At 33.0% G+C, this 18,014-nt stretch overlaps 1 protein-coding gene across 1 annotated transcript; it reads right to left on the bottom strand.

Annotated features, from left to right (window-relative positions):
- Positions 1-4,728: 4,728 nt before the first annotated feature.
- LOC123205762 (protein APEM9-like) lies at positions 4,729-10,048 on the bottom strand. Its single transcript, XM_044622791.1, has 6 exons — positions 9,938-10,048; positions 9,691-9,846; positions 9,528-9,605; positions 7,935-8,220; positions 6,994-7,352; positions 4,729-6,322 (listed from the first exon to the last, which is right to left on the bottom strand). The coding sequence occupies exons 1-6, from the start codon at positions 10,003-10,005 to the stop codon at positions 6,193-6,195; spliced, it is 1,077 nt and encodes a 358-aa protein (XP_044478726.1). The 5' UTR covers positions 10,006-10,048; the 3' UTR covers positions 4,729-6,192.
- Between the last annotated feature and the right edge of the window lie 7,966 nt (positions 10,049-18,014).

The following is an 18,014-nucleotide window of genomic DNA, read 5'->3' as shown; positions in this document are numbered from 1 at the left end:
TTTTTTGGTGTTACCATAAGTTCCTCTTCCTCACTCAATCCTATTGGTAATGGTTGAGTGTTTACTGTAATGCCCAATTGCTTTTTTAGTTGAGAAACATGAAATACAAGATACATTTTAGTTGATTTTAGGAGCCTTAATTTATAAGCCACTTGTCCCACTTTTTTTAGCACCTCATGCAAATCATAAAAATTTGACTTTTCTACAATGGTTGGGTCTAGTTACCAACAAACGAACGAAGTCCATATGGTTGTAATTTGAGAAATACATGTTCACTGATATTGAATTCAACTTCTCTATGATGCTTGTTAGCCAGCCACTTTATTTTTTCTTGCGCTTTATGTAACTTGCTTTTAAGCTTATTCAAGATCAAATTTCACTCATGTATCATGTTATCTACCTCAGCTACTTGGGAACCTTCCTTTTCCTAATGAATAAGTGATGGTGAATCTTGTCCAAAGATTGCCTTAAAAGGTGTCATGCCCATTGAACCATGAAATGAAGTGTTATACCAATACTCCACTCACAAAACCCATTTAGGCCACTTTCTTAGCTGCCTACTATAAAAACAATGCAAATATGTTTTTAAGCTTTGATTAACTACCTCTGTTTGTCTGTCCGTTTGTGAGTGGTATGTCGAGCTAGATTTTAGCAATGTTCTTACAACTTTGAATGATACCTTTTAGAAATTACTCATGAAAATGTTGTCGTGATTAGTCACAATCAAATGCAAGAAGCCATGAAGGTAAACTCTCTTTAACAAAAAGTTTAGCAATATCCTTTGCCATAAAGGGCCACTATATAAAAAAAAAATGTCTATACTTTTATAATTTGTCAATGACTACCAAAATCATATTAGTACCCTAACCTTCGAAAGCCTCGTGATGAAATCTATGGATAAATCTTCTCATATTTGTTCAGGAATAGGAAACGACAGTAACAACCCTACTAGTGAGAAGGTTTCATATTTCATGCATTGGTAGACTTCACATTCTGCCACGAACTTTCAGATATCTATCCTTATACCTTCTTAATATAACACTACTGCCACCCTTTTAAACATTCTAAAATAACCAGAATGATCTCTACAAGGAGCCAAATGGAACTCTTGCAGTAAAGAAGAAATGAATTTAGATTCACTTAGGATGACTAATCCTTCTTTGTAAAATAATTTACCTTCTCTAATTGAATAATGGTGATATGTCTAGGGATTACAATTTAATTCCTATATCAACCCTTGTAATTTCTTGTCGACCTTTATCTCTTGTTAGAGCTTTTCCATGCCTACTAATTTTACCATTGAGAGTGATTGTAGTTCTTTAGAAACTTTTGAGTTTCTATATAGAGGGTCTGCCGTTTTATTCATACAACCTAGTTGATAGATAATTTCAAAATCATAGCCAAGCATTTTCACTAACCATTGCTATTGATTATGGCTAATAACCCGTTGTTTAATAAGAATTTTCAAACTCCGCTGATTTGTTCGTACCTTGAAATGTCTCCTCAAAAGATAATATCATCATTTCTAGAATGCTAAAACAATTTCCATTAATTCTTTTTCATATACAGATTTATTTCGATTATGGATGGATAACGTCTTACTAAAGAAGGTGATTGGCTACCCATTCTGCATCAAAACCGCCTTGAAACCAATCCTTGATGTATCAGTTTCTATCATGAATTCTTGGGTGAAATCTGGCATCGTCAAAATAGGAACGATAATTGTGGTCATCTTTAGCTCTTCAAATGCTCACTGCGTTTCTTTATTCCATCTGAGAGAATTCTTTTTTCACAAACTAGTCAAAGGTTTTACGATCCTCCTATAATTCCTTATGAAAAGTCAATAATACATAGTAAGTCCCAAAAACACTTAGAGCTCTCAGATGTCTCTTGGTATAGAGCACAACTCCATGTCTCAGATCTTCTAGGTATTTACTTCCATGTCTCTTTTCAATACCAAATGCCCTAAATACTCTACCTTATCTTGCCTAAAGCTACAGTTATTTGATTAACTACTAAATCATGATTGTGAAGCAAATTTAAGACTACCTAGAGATGCCACAAATGATCTTTGAACCCTTTGTTATAGATGAGTATATCATCAAAAAACACGAGTACAAATCTTCTCAAATAAGGCTTGAAAATCACATTCATAAGCCCTTGGAACGTTGCATGTGCATTTGTTAATCCAAAGAGCATTATTAACAATTTATAGTTCCCTTCTTGTGTCCTAAATATCGTATTGTCAACATCTTCCTCTTTTACCCAAATTTGGTGGTACCTATATTTCAAGTTGAATTTATTTAATATGGTTGCTCTAACGAGTTTGTCTTATAACTCATCAATTGTTGGCATAAGAAATCAATCTGGAATTATGATTCAGTTCAAGGCTTGGTAGTTTACACAAAACCTTCATCCATCATCTTTTTTTCCAATTAAAATAACTATACTTATGAAGAGGCTAATACTTTGCCTAATGACTCCTACCATAAGCATTTCCTGGACAATTATTTCAATTTCATTTTTCTAGTAGTATGGGTATTAGTAAGGCCTAAGGTTAGGTGGTTAAGCTCCTTGGATTAACCTAACTGAGTGATCATAGCTTCTTTTTGGTGGTAGCCTTTGTAGCTCACCAAAAATATCCCTGAACTTTGTTATCAATTCGACTATTTCGGGTTGCATTTCTTCGATCACTATTGCATTTTCTCCCGGTGGTAAATCTATTTCTATCTAGTATCTTTCCTTCATATCATTAACATCCTTCACCAAAGACCTGAAAGAAGATTTCAACTAAGCTAAGGACCAATCACCCAACAGTTATCTCTTTTTCCCTTGCTATTGGAATCGCATGGATTAATTTTTTTCAGTTAACCTTTACCTCCCCCAAGCGATGTAGCCAATTGACCCCCAATATCACGTCTAGTCCTCCTAGTTTAAATGGGAGGAAATCTTATCTAATGGTGATTCATTGTACTATCAGCATCAACCCTTGACATTTCCCTACCCCATACACTTTTTTGTTATCTCCAAGTATTATTGCAAATTTGGCCACCTTTACTAGTAATTGAAGCTCCTTAACTATTTTTTTAACCATGAAATTATAGGTTGCTCCACTATTGATGAACACTACAACTCCCTAGCCTTTGAATTTCCCCCCTATCTTCATCATCTTTAGTGATCCAAACCCCACCACCGAGCTAACCTTCAAGTTCACCTCTATTTTCTACCCTTCCATTGTAGCTTCTTCCCTTTTTGATTTTTTGTCATCATCTAGGTTAATCTCATTGGCAATCATGATTTTAAGCTGAAAAAAGTGACATCAATGGCTCGAAGTGTACTTCTTATTGCACCGAAAACAAAGACGCTTTTTTACCTTGGAACAGAATTTGTCATTAGAAAGTCATCGAAAATTCTCCTCCCATTATTAAATTGAAGTTGAAGTGTTGGAGCTTATCAAAGTCTTAGCCATTAGTGGGTTAGTCGAGTGGAATGGGTAGATGTTGGTTCTGCTGATCAAAGAGGCGTGCAATTGGGGTTGATTTTGATTAGTGTTTGGGATAGTCTGGTTGTGTAATCTTGGGTGGGCTAGATTTTAGGTTTAGGCATTACCCGATCATTTACTATGCTAGAGTGGGTTGGGCAATTAGGCTTGTGATTTGGTTGGGAGTAGTGGGGTGGGTTATTACTGTAACTAGGTTGGTGTGAGTATGATAAGTGAAATAGTTTGGACTGGATTGGGCTTTCGAGTAAAGTCTCCTGGGTTGAACCACACACTTTTCATTGATGATAGGGTTCTTTTTCTCCACTTGCACAGTGTGCTCCATCACCTCTTCCATTTTATAGGGATGGAACATCTTAATCTCTGTTTAAATCTCTTCCATTAATCCGTTCAAGAATGTCACCTTCAGATTTTCTTCTGTCAACCCATCAATCGTCGTCAAAAGTAGCTCAAAGTGACAATAGTATTCCTTGACTGATTGCATCAAGCGAAGAAAGTAACACCTCACTCTGAAACTCTTCCCACCTTGTGAGAGCTTGTCTTTTCTCTTAACACTACAACTAATGGAGGGTTTCTCCTTCCATGAAAACGCTCGTTGCTATCAACCGTTCGTGCTTTATTAGTCAATTCACCTGAAAATATCGTTCGACTTATGCCACCCAATCTAATGTCTCTTCTTTACTGAATAGAGGTAACTCCAATCAACAGTATTGAAAATCTCTTTGGTTCCCTCTGAACATCTCTTCCTCCCTTGGCGTTCCTTGATTTCCTCTCCCCTCGTCAACCATTTCTTTTGTTCTTTTTGTTAACGACACCAATGGCTCCTTTAATGGTGGTGAATACGAAGGGAAAGGTTCTGGATACATCGGAGCCTTGCCTCTTCTCTACTTCTTCTCGGCTCAACATAGCCTCTCTCAAGTCCTGTTGGTATTCTTCGATAGCCTCCATGTCTGAGCCCATATTACCCGTTCTAGAACTCATCTCACCCATTTGTGCTCTCATCTCTTTCATCCTTCCCTTTGTGGCCATCATGTCCGTTTCTAGTGTTTCTACTTGAGATTCCATTCTCGTCATGCTCTAATACCAATTGATGCAGACATGGGTTCGTTAGAGTTATCGTTCAATTAACAAGTCCTTACTGCTCTTGTAATAGCTATTTCCAGTGCATTCAACCACACAACTCAACGAACAACTCAAATAGTGTATTTGTAAATAGAACAAGAAGTAAATGAGAGAAATGCAATGCTTCAGTTTGTATTGCTAACTTTTTCTGGAAATTAAGACAAGTCCAAGTTTCCACTGTTTTGTCACTTACAACTGAAACTAATTACAGAACAAAATATCAACATGCCAAAATACAAAATATGAGATCTAATAAGTTAATTTTTAGAAGCCCTCAACCAAGCATTTCGACAGGTTGGACACTCTCTATCTTCCACTTTTCTTACTTCTTCTCTGCCCTTCAATTCTTTCTTCCCATCTCTATATTTCTCTGTCACTCTTTCCCTTTGCTTTTCCACTCTAGGGTTGCCACTTCAGTACTCTGCATCTTGCTACTCTGCTTTTCTGTTGCCTCTCCTCTGAATTTGCTGTTATGTTTGGCTGACTCTCCTTTCTCCTACTTGCTGGGAATTATACCCTTCATTTTGCTTTTTCCTTTTTCCGTTGATCGCCATTTAGTCTTCCTGCTTTGTTCCCATGTGTCTCCAAGTGTTGGTTGACATTTGCTCTCCCTAATTTGATGCCAAGTGTCTCCAGAGTTGCCTTCTTCTTATCTTTCTTCATCACAGATGCTTTAAACCTAGCAAAAGGGTGATATACTTGTATAGGCAAGGCCATTATGTGATAAAATTTTGAATTTCTCAATTAATAATTTTCTCTTCTATTTGTGTTTTGTATAATGTTGTTTCGATATTGAAGTACTTTCCTTTTGTAAGTGTTGATGATCATCAATATTGATAATTTTCTCATACATGCCTCGTACGTATGAAGGACAATATAATAGTTTTTCTTTCTTTCTTTCTTTTTTTTTTTTAGTTTTCTTGAAATTATTAAATTTGCATGGATAACTTGTAAATATTTAATTTACTAAACTTTTTTTTCTTTTTTATATAAAAAAATTTGATTAAATTTTGAAAATAATTTAACTTGTTAAAAGGAAAAAAACCAATATACAGTTAACTAGTCCAATATTATTTGTTAACCAGTGATCTTGGACTAGTTACAATTCAAGAAAAATACAGACACTTGTGGTTTGGTTTTTTTTATTGGGTTATGGACCAATTAACCAACGAGCACCCGGACAATATACAACTAATAACAGTTTGATTTGAACTACAAGCAATAACAACCATTAAAAAAATGTATAGTCATGGTTGCAGATCACACTACAAATAGCAACATTTATATTAATATGTTTGATAAAAATTAAAAAAAAAAAAAAACTACCTACTGTATTATTATTTTACTACACAATTATGATTTTTGGCACATATCTCAACCCAGAGAAAAAATAGCTTCCTTTATCCATCAATTGTTTGCTACCATCTTATATAATCTTACCGGGTTTTGTGCTTTGCCCAACTTTTTTCTTCAGATTATAAAGCTTGCATTATGACCAGGATAAAAGTAAAACACATTTAGCCTGTAAGTACAGGTGCCCCAGCTTACTGAAGATACTGCCAGAGATCTCATCATTGACCGCCTTGTGTTGCAACAGGAAGCGGTTGAACAGCAGCTAGAGGGTTCACTTGGAATGAAAATGCAAGCCGCCACAAGTCAACCAATGCCTTCTTAACTGACAATACTCGTCTCCGAATAGTCCTGAATTGAGTAACCAAATAAATTTAGGAAATTATATCAATTATGGAGGAAAGTTGATAACCATAACTAGAATGTAAACCAAAATTGTCTACACATGTTCTTTTGAACCAAAATTAAACACAATGAAAGATGAGTGTTTTTATAAGACATAATTTTCCTTATTGATAAATTTAAAAAAGATTATATGATGAAAGTTAAATTAAGCAATAAGCATGCACACGCTATCATTAATTATCAATAATTCACAACTGTGACAGATAAAGTTGTTAATTATCAACACTTTCACATACTAACTAATTTAGATGCACCTACAAGCTGTGAAACAGACAAAAGTTCCTCCACAGACTGATATAGGGACATCACCATTGGCAGGGCTATATTCAATCTGGACAGAGCTAATTCAAGACCTAACTTGAGATTGCTTCGAATCCAAAAGGCCTAGGTTAAGATTGATGAGTTGAGACTAGAACTTAGCTTGAAAATATTTAACCTTATAGTCGATATGAACCAATCCTTTTCTTAAACTCGACAAATTTAATCTGACCTATGATTTCAGCTCAAGCAGCCAAATCAAATCTAGCTCTAACAAACGATATTAAAGGAGCACAAAACCCAAAATATAGAGTGCATGCAAATAAATTTTTATATCCGAGTGGGTAACAGTATCTTACCTCCTCATAGAAGCTTGTTTCCTCCTGAAAAGATAATACGCTAAAACTAGCAAACAGCCAAATGCAACATTCCAGTTAGATATGACCATGCGAACGGTACCAAACTTCAAAGTGATAGCCCGAAACCACAAAAAACGTGGGTATGTTTGTCTGGAAAATTTCAAAAGAGCTTGTTTTGTACCACTCTCTCCACTAGGCAAGTAATTAACATTTAAAGCTTCTGAAGACCTCTCTGACACAATTGGGTTTTTCAAAGAAGATGAATGAACTTCATGGAAATCTTCTGACAGCAATGAAGAGCCTTGTGACACATTGGTGGCTTTAACAGAATATAGGGAGTGCAATCTTCTTAAAATATCCTATAAAAGACATCATGTAATGATAAGGCAGGATAAATATTCTTCTGCAACAAGGAAACCAAATAATATATCTGATAGTTTAATGAAATATACGATCCATAAAAAATAAATCAGTAAATGCAAGCGCATAATCATTTAAGTAATATAGATTTAGAATTAAGACGTACAGTTGCCAAAGTATAATCATGTGATAGATATAGAATTAAGAAAACTGTTAGAACAATTACAATGTATCATGTGATAGATATAGAATTAAGACGTATAGTTGCCAAAGTATAATCAACAGGGTATCAACAGATGGAAAACAAAATTTTGTACTTTAGTAACCAGTCAATCTCCATAAATAAATCTGGTTATCAACAATATCACAAAGGCGTCAAATGTGGGAAAGAAAATTTGGCATTTTAGGCACCGATAATTCTCAATACAGCTCTTGGAGAAGTAAATTCTCAGTCTATCTTAGGTGCACATGCAGACACCATGCACATGAATGTATTTTAGATATGATCAAAAAATAAACCAAGGACGTCAATGCATCAGTAGCTCACCAAAAAGTAAGAGGCAATATTTTATGCATGTTACCTTACGTTTTTCCTCGGGTAATGAAGCCTTTTCAATCCAGGAGATTGCAAGGTCCACATCATTCAAAATAGTCCCCAGGAGCGTCACAGCATACATCTCAGCAACTTTACAGTACTGATCAATTCCCAAAACAAAACGGCCATCACATCCTTCCATGGAATCCACCTTTTTTTGGGCATCATTAACAATATAGTGTCTTCTGTCTTCATAACTCCACTTCCTAAGAAATTCCTCAAGAAATTCCTTAACACCAACATATGATTCTTCCGATATCTGCAGACAGGCCCTGAAAACAAAAATTACAAGAGAACAATAAAAAAAACTGCCTCAAAAATATTTTATCACCTTTTTCAGATCAGGGCACATCCATGCAGCCAGACATAACAGATAATGAAAATATATCAGACAGTTACATTCTGTTAACGGCTCAAAATTTCACTAATTACCCCACAATGATGCTAGGAGATATTTGTGAAATCAAATATCAAATGCAGAAATCATTTTACAGCCAGGTAAGAAGACATTCGATAGTTATACAATAAATCAACCATGTTTTCATTTTTACATTCTAAAGACAAGAAAGTATGTCTAGCAATACACTCAAACCACAACTTAGGTCATAGCTCCAAACCAAAGGATGTGGTCAGCAGCAAAAGAAGAGACAATTAAAGAAAGTGATGAAATTGATGTTGATCAATGTTAATTGCTTTGATTGAAATAACGACAGGATTACAGTATGGATCCGCAAAAACTGATTCAGTGAGCTGCCTTAGACAACCAGCGGTGAAGAGGAAAGTACAAAACAAAAAATAAAATGCAATAATGAATGAAAAAGAAAAGGACAAATTGAGAACCGATTTCAAACAGAACTCCAAGAAACCAAAATAACTTTCAACAGTTCATTCATAAAAACCTTAAAAACACAAGATGATTAGGTATATATACTTGAAGTAACAATGATCAGTCCAGATTTCCTTAATAAGATGAATAGGAATCTTTATTAACATGGTTTAACCAAACTTAAAAGACCAAACAGACACTTATAGCATTAACAGAATCAACTATGATCATCAGAGTGTCCTTAAGAGTGCACAATAAAAATTTCACAATTCTACTACCGCATTAGAAAAAAAAAAGCCAGAACTGCTACTAAAAAAATCCATCACAATTTAACAATAATCTAATTTACAAAACCCTTGAAAATATTACATACACACAGTGAAATCCCAAGCTTCCAAATTAAAATTACAAAGAACTCTAAACAGAGCCATTACACTTAAATCTTTCATAACTGCATCAATGCTCCTCAATTAATTTCTTTGTTGGGAGTAAAAGATAAGTGATAGAAGAATTTTTAGATAATTACTTTCCCTTTTTGAAGCTGATGTGGCTTTTTATTAAGGATTAAACTTCAGCAAATGATCCTATTACAACCTAAAGTTATCTTTTCATCACAATACAATAATCTTACCACATAATTGCAATTTTGACAGCACTTCACAAACTTTTGAAATGTCTCAACAAATAAAGAACCAATAAAAGCCCGAAGAATGAAATATATGACGTGACAAATGAAAAAAATATATACAATACCCAATGAGAAGAACTTGAACAGGGACATGAGTAACGGACACGAACAATTGCCTAAGCTCATTCATAATATCTGACGCCCTGCATATACAAAAGGAAGCAATTAAATTAAGCTATTCAGAACAATAGGTTGAAATTATTCAATATGCAAGTGGAGAGATGATACCTGCCAAGTTCTTTGAGAGACTGAACGAAGACCATGCCTGCAGATTCCATCATATCATATAAAGTTTGATTTGAAACATTAAAATTGTCGCGCAATCGATTTATAACTGATGAAGATAATGAAGCGGCTTCATCATACATAGAGGATACGAGGTAACTGTAGAACAAAACAGATGTCAAATCTAACTGAATTAAATTAAACTAAAAGAGAAAAAAATAATCTTGCAGTTGGGTTTGTAATTAATTACCTTTCAGAATGTTCAATTTCTTCCCAGATTGAATTGGGCGTGGATGCGGAGATGTTTGCGTCGCCCATTTTTTTCCGTGATCTTTCTTGGCCCGATTCGAAAATGGATAATATTTAAGCTCTCATTTGTGTATATATATATACATGAAAAAATTTAGAGAAATAACCCTTTCATAACAAACTCAACATCAACCTTATTTTATATTAAATTAACAAAAAACCCTCAACAATATCAAAAACTATCAATTATCCAATAATTTGTCCTGCCACAAAAGAAAAAAAAATTGTTGAATTTACATACATAGTAAATTTGCGTATTATAGGTGTCTATCATATTTTACTATTTTAAATATATTAAATCACAATCAACTCATCGTATCATTCTTCAATTTGTTGATATCTAGAAATGAAAATTCATACTAATGATTCAATCAAGATAAGAAACCTATTACTTTATCAAATTTATACTAAAATAGTTTTACAATAATAGAATTTGACTTTGATTGTTTTGATTATAATAAAAACTTAAAAATCTCATTGTATCTCTATCATTTGACAATAGAGCACAATCTTGAACATAAATGAAAAAACATTCAAGACTAATTAATCCTATTTTGCAATACAATTTCTTAGGGTTTGAAGTTCTTTTCAATTAAGACAGATGATGTAGGGTAAGATAAAAATTTTAGAAAATATTATATAATTTCTCTATAATTTTTTAATATTGGTTTAAAGTTTTTCTTTTTAATTAATATTTACTTCTAAAGTGTCTTTTTTTTAATTTTTTAAAATGATATCTGCAAGACTTCAATCTGATTCAACTACAAAGGATAAAAGTATGATACAAATGATCTATTTTTGTTAAATCTTTTTCATGTAAAGTAGAATAATCAAGTATTGTTATCTTTAATTAGCTATGATATATGTTTGAGATACTATAATTGAATCTGGGTATGTATTGTATTTGAATGTAATGATACTATAACTTAAAAATTGATTATGTATAGTGTTATGTTAGGTCTAATGACTAATTAAATAATTTGATTTGAAATAATATGCTAATTTTAACCAAATATTGTTATAAAAAGTGTAAAAATTAGAATTAATATTATCATATTTTTAAAATATATTTTTGACAATTTATCATATTAAACTCGTGTAAACACACTTCATATCTTTTTTGTATTTAAATTTTTTGAACATGTTTTGCAAATATATATTTTTTATCATTTATAATACCATACTCATATAATTCCTATTATTTTTGTTGTTGCATTAATAATTAAGGAATTTATAGGGAAGTTTGTGGTTTTTCTCCATCCATACAGGTCCAAAGTAATCCGTCAACTAGTAAGTGACACAGAAATTTGGATAAAACTAGATTTTGAATAATTTATTTGGTGGAAATTGTGCATACGTTTATATAACTTTTATTATTGGATAAAGAATCTCCAGGCTCCCTGGAAAGCAAATTAATTAAAATATTTTTATTTAATGAGCTTATAAAATTTTAATAAACATTTAAAAAATTATATAGATATAATGAAACATGTTAAATAATAATCAGTTTACCTTTATCCCAAATTTTTAATACTTTATAAAACCCTAACATTTTTCATTGCCTCTCACTTTCAATAAGTTTATTGTAAAATTCTTATTTAAAGAACATGAAATCAAGCAAAAAGCTTAGTTGAATCTACATATTTAATTGTGTGTATATATATATATATATATATATATATATATATATATATATATATATATATATATATATATATATATATATATATATATTGGTATTAAAGATGGATAGAATTTTAAAGTAAATTGTGTTGGAATCATCAATGTTAACTAGTCGGGTTTAAGAGGTTGGTGTGATATGCTCCAGTAGGCAATTTGCACCTATTGGACTAAAACATAATTATACTTTTGTTATATGAAATTGGGATGTTATATGATTTAACATCTTATGGGGATAATGTTATATTTTTTGTGTAGGTGGTTTTTTGAAATTTTATGGTTCGGGCCTGCATAATATTGTCTATGATGGGATAAAATGACATTATCCATATGGGAATTTGCATATTTCCAATGTATCTTCCTTAGTATTGCTTATATATTAAGTTAATTTTTACCATTGTGGGATAGAACAGAGTGTTAGAAGTTGTAATTTTGGTTGGGAATGGAGAGCAATGGACCTCCACCATGATGTAAGTTAGAGGAAAACAAGAAAATGGTGATTTTCCAACAAGATATGACATACAAAGGTTTGGTGGAGCTAAGTGTTTTTTTGTATACATAGTTAAAGTACAAGTGCATCCATATTACCATGACCCTTGAAAACTCCATCAATGGGATGTCATACGAAATTTAGGATGACGATGATATTTGTTGCAATATTGCCCTATTGAAAGAGATGACACAACTGGTTCCTTTTTTATTTGACAATTACTTGTAAGAGAAGAAGAACATTGCTTAAAGAAAAAGGTTCTGAAGCAGAATGGATTGCAAGATTTTCCACTAAATTTCAAAATAATATTGTTTTTCATGTTTAGTGAATACTAAAGTTCTACACCCATATTATAATCTTCAAGAGGATAGTGATGGATCCAAATGGGAGAAAGAGAAAAAGTGTTATGTGAATTTTAGTATTAGTCTCGATAATCTTAAGGATGTACTTGATTTGAAGTTGTTATTCACTATTAAGGATTAAGTATATGGGTGGAAAGATAATGTTATAACTTAAGATGCATTTGATTAAGGTAAGAAAATAGACAATATTCTTGTTGAAGATCTTGAGTTCGAAGATATAATAAATGTGAAACTGACTAGAAATGTGTATGTGGAACCAAGTGGTTAAATTATATGTATCTAACCCTAGCTTGAAGAATCTAGCTACACATAATTATTATATTCAACAACCATCAAGTTAAAAAACAAGCATACATCAAAGAATAATTAAACAAAGTAACATTTAGTCTTTCAAAGTAAACTCTAAACGGTCATGTTTTCTTTCTTTCTTGTTTTCCTTCCTTTGTTTTGTTAAATCCTCTCTTGCATAGCGTAGTAGTATTTTCAGTTAAAGAATTTGTTAGGTCCCGGGTTTATATTCCACACAAGAAGAAGGACCAAATGAATAGCAAAAAAGGAGACAAGGAAATGAGTACACCTGGCAGTTTGAAACTTAAACAGGTGGCAAGTTTACAAGAATCGGTGCAGCCAATCACAGTGAAGCAGCAAGACACTACTGTGGGAGGTTTGGTAGTTGGGAGCAACAAAAGGAGGGAACATAGACTGAAAAGTCAGAGTTGTTTCTAGAAGAAAATAGAGAAGGTCAGAAGGGAGAGATTGGACCTCTCGAATAACCTAGGAAGTTGCTACTGTTGTGTTGTAATATTCATTAGTTTTACCTGTTTTGGAAAGTGTTGTCCTTTCATTGCATATGAACCTCTGTATGTAACATTCTCAGTTTGTATGAACTCATATATATGACCTTTCGAAATGTGATAAATGAGTGAAGCCTTTTGTTGATGTATTTTGTTGTTTGTTTATAGATTAGACTTGTGGAATGCTTGAATGAGTTATGAAGGGTGGAAGAATGATGCATTAGCAGAAGAGATACAATATCAGAAGTGAAACCTTATTGCAGGGAACTTGTTTACATTATCTTGAGTTACAATACATATATTGGAATCACCATTATTCAGGGGAAGTGTTGCCGGATTCCGCCTAGGTACCTAACAGAATTTCACCATGGACGGATTTTACATGCCTAGCACAACATATAACAAAGTAATTTAAGAGAATATTACTATGTATAAGATCTACAACTAGCCATATAGATATCGGCAAACATAGGAATGACCAATGTTGTGAGCCCATGGAAGAATTAAACAACCACCTAAAACTAGTTTGTATTATTATGAAAAACTATAACCCATCTACATATGTGCACACTTAATGAATAAAATAAACTAAAACAATTGTTCATCACTGAATTTTACATATATAAGAGGAACTAGTAGATTATCTCAAATGAAAAAGAAAAGGTACAAATCCTAATGCAGTCTGGGAATATTTTGTATAGACACCCACCCATGTCCCAATTGCAATTTCAGGCTATTAAGTATAGAATTGAGCACAACCTTCGAATTTTTCTCGCCCAAGTCTATACCTACACAGGACTTCTTTAGACAAGTCTGTTGTATGGTGCTCAAGTTGTGTTTAATATAAAAGGTGTCACCCTTCAATAAATCGTCAATTCTGTTAATGGTGGACTTCAATCAATCCAACAAAACATCTGCCTCGAATGGACCATCTTCACATTTGTTGAGAGCTTTTTCATACTCATTTTGGTGCCTGATTTTGTAATTCTTTTTCCCTCGATCCCTAGAAATCCACTCATCATTCGGTACTTGAGCATCCAACTCTGATCTGTCATTAGAATTAGGAACAATAAAGTTTTTAGGCAAAAGCCAGTAGCTAAAAGTAGCCTATTCACAGTTGGAAAAATCCAAATCTCTAAGTGGTTTATGCTAATCTTTATGCTTCTTCTTGTCTTCTTTCCCCTTTTCAGTATTCAAACTTTCATACTCTGCCTTTAATCCTTGAAAACTAAGCTTATTCTTTTCAATCTTCAACCTTGTATGCTTAGCCTTCTCTGATATATCTTCTTTGTTACCAAATTGAATTAAAAACTCCCTAAATTGTTCCATGATGCATGGACACTCATCAAGTGTATTGGATCCTGGTCCACCCATAACGGGTCAACCCAACCTAATTTTGTTAACTGCCAAAGGGTAGTTACTGGTGGTTAGTAATTGGCAGTTGGACTCTTATATATAGTCCTAATTGCCTCCCAAAAGAGATAATGTTATTTTTTGTAAAGGGAAGAATCCTCCACCCAACACAAAATGCATAAATCCTCTATTTCCAGTAAAGGGAAGAATCTTAGCCTAGTGGCAACCTAAGATAATAAATACTTATGGCTAATGCAATAACACCTTCTCTATTTCCAACACATTGGTCAAGCTCTCCTTTGGTGAGCAATCTACTCTGTCACAATCTTTGCATATTAGAACAAATATAAGAACTATTTCTTGTGTCTACAACCCATGATGAACAAAAAGCGTAATTTATCTCAATGACAAATATATTTGAAGCAAAGGCTTTAATTGTCTTCTTCGTCTTATTCTTTAGAAAGAATTTGCAATGTCTCCTCTAGTGACTTGTCTTGTCATACTAGAAGTAAACAACCTTTCCCTTTCTCATACCACCTGTAGGCTGAGTAGTAATATCAATAGGGTAGATACTACATATCTCCTTATATCAACAAATGCATTCCCTACTTATACCTTTTATATACTTCATCTTTGCATGGGCGAGCAAGTAAAATACATTAGTTAAGTTGAACCTAGCATGATCATCACCTAACTTTTCATGTGGTAGAAGTGTACCTTTTGCTTTAGTGATATTTTTCACGAATAGGGGCTTAATTAGAGTGTCATATCAAAAGACATCAATTAAGTCTTAGACTTAATACTTAAGTTAGGGGTTTTACTATTTAGTCTCATTAGATTTTAACTACATGTTAGGTGATATTTGCAAAATAAAACTTACACATACATTTTACAACATAAAATAAAAACATGCCAACATATAGCCATAACTCAAGCCAAGAGGAATTTGATTAGTTAACTTAAGTGAATCTTCATCTTTGAGTCTTTACGTTTGTCCTTTGGTCTCCAGTCTTCAATTATTACTAGACTTTATTTCTTAGTTACAAAATTCTAAGAAAATAAAAACAACCTAAAATAAAAGAAGAAAGAGGATAAAGGCAAAGAGCACAGGCTTTATTTTAGAAATTATAGCCTAAAAACAAAATGCAGAAATTAAAACATCCACAATGGTTCTTTAGCTATGTATTGGGCACCATGCATACATACATCCATACATATGCATATCAATTAAAAATATTTTAACTATTATTATCTCAAATGTTAAATTTTTTTAGTCCTTGAAGTTTTATAAAATTATAATTCAACCCCAAAGCTCAAGAAAATTCCAATTCAATTCAAATTCAACAAAATAAGATGGAATATGAAAATTTAACTTTATCGAGCATACAGGTGTGAAGTCTAGCAATGCATCTAGAATTGAACAAAATTTCAAAATATTGCACGACTGAAGTCATGGTATAGGCATGACTAGAATGCAACTAGGGTGGTAGACACCTTATATAAAGAGGCATGACTGGACCAAAATTGATCCAACTATGGACTTGGTGCCACACATGGAATAATGCCATGAAAGAGTCAGAGTTGGACCAAATTATGATCCAGCCATGGCATGTGTTGGTGTCATGCACCATGATATAGTTTTATGCACCACTTATGGTATGTAGGCCATTCCACCAAGTATCCTTTTTACACGCTTGGAATAAGCCGTGCAAAGGGGTTTCCAAATCAAGTCTTCTAGGTTTTCTTATGACAAAAAATCCAGAAAATTCTTGTTCTCGACAAGCCAGTCATTGGGGTGAGGAAATACGATACTTAAATCGTATTTATAGTAGTAGTAACCTCAAGTCATGCAATCAATAGGATTTTAAGGTGATTTCGTGCAAATAACATGAAACCTATGACTTTTAACCAAAATTTAACTTGCAAATATCATTAAAACTCCAACAAAAAAAATCATAAATCATTACTCAACAATTTAACATAATTTATGTTGTACATGATACTCAAAAAATTGTGTAACAACACGATTTCAAATCATCTTTACCAATTTTTGTCTTGATTAATCCGATTACATGCACTTAACATATAAAATTAATCAAAACAATCCAACAAGTACATATTTTTATAAAAATATGTGAAAGGGTGGCTCTGATACCATTGTAAGGTTTTTAGGATGTCGATAATTAGCAACACTATGAAATTTAAAATTTTTAAATAACATACAATCCTAAAACTCTAACCAAGATATTTTTTTTATACATATAATCATGAACATAGAAAACACACATAAGGTGTTTTAGATTTTATACTTATGTTGGTGGTTTTTTTAAATCTTCAGGTGGCTTGAGATTGAATATTATCCAACCCTCGAGTGGTGGTGTCATGGTATCTATACGAAGCATGAACACATAAAAGGCCAACCAGGGAGAAGTCTACCAAGGCTTATTTACTAGATTATTTGTGCTCATGAGGAAGAGGAGAGATAAACAAAAAACCTGTGGTTGGGTTTCTGGTATGTAAGTTTTCTTATTATTCTTTAATTCTAACACATACTTTAAATATGTGCAAGTGTCTGAGTACAACAAGGATTTCATCCAAACTTGGCACCCTCAACACACATGCACGACTAGCATATAAACATGCATAGCCGACATGTTTCATAACATGCATGGGTGGCACACAAGTGTGTCAACTAGTATTAGCTTTAGCATTGCATGATTGGACAACATTTTGTCTAGCCTTGCTATGCTTATTATATTTTGCATGGTGCTAGTTGGCATTATGCACACCAAATTTGACTTGGTCAAAGTATAGTCAACCAGTTTTCTCTCTCCTTAAAACTAGGATTACATTAGCCCCTATATATGTGACCCATAAGCTCTCTATTAAACTAGTAGTGTCAAAATTCAGGTCAAATTTAGATATAGACATCTTTAAGCTTTTAAATAGCATAATTATGTGCAATTCAATCCTTTCATCAACCAATATCTCTTGAGGCTAAGATATAAAAATGTGGATGTTTCAGTGGTTCCTCAGTATGAACTAATGCATATCAATGACTAACATGGATTAGACAACAACCTCATCCCACTATGGCTGTATATTCAAGCTGGCATGAATGTCATTTAGTATTCTCATTTGCACAAGAGTGATGAATCCTTTATTGATCAACTATAGCCTTTATGTATCTCATGATATGACTGCATAGTTGCCCTAATTACAACGACACATTAGATAGTGTTAAACCATATCAATCTTTTCATGAGACGATCCGATGACTTTAAGTCAAAAGATCACATACGCCCATGGTGTTCAGAGGATTTATTCCATAAATACTAA

The sequence above is a fragment of the Mangifera indica genome, unplaced genomic scaffold (genome assembly GCF_011075055.1).
Source record: "Mangifera indica cultivar Alphonso unplaced genomic scaffold, CATAS_Mindica_2.1 Un_0015, whole genome shotgun sequence".
NCBI lineage: Eukaryota > Viridiplantae > Streptophyta > Magnoliopsida > Sapindales > Anacardiaceae > Mangifera > Mangifera indica.
The sequence above is the reverse complement of the archived record's forward strand: the minus strand, read 5'-3'. Positions and strand labels throughout refer to the sequence as shown.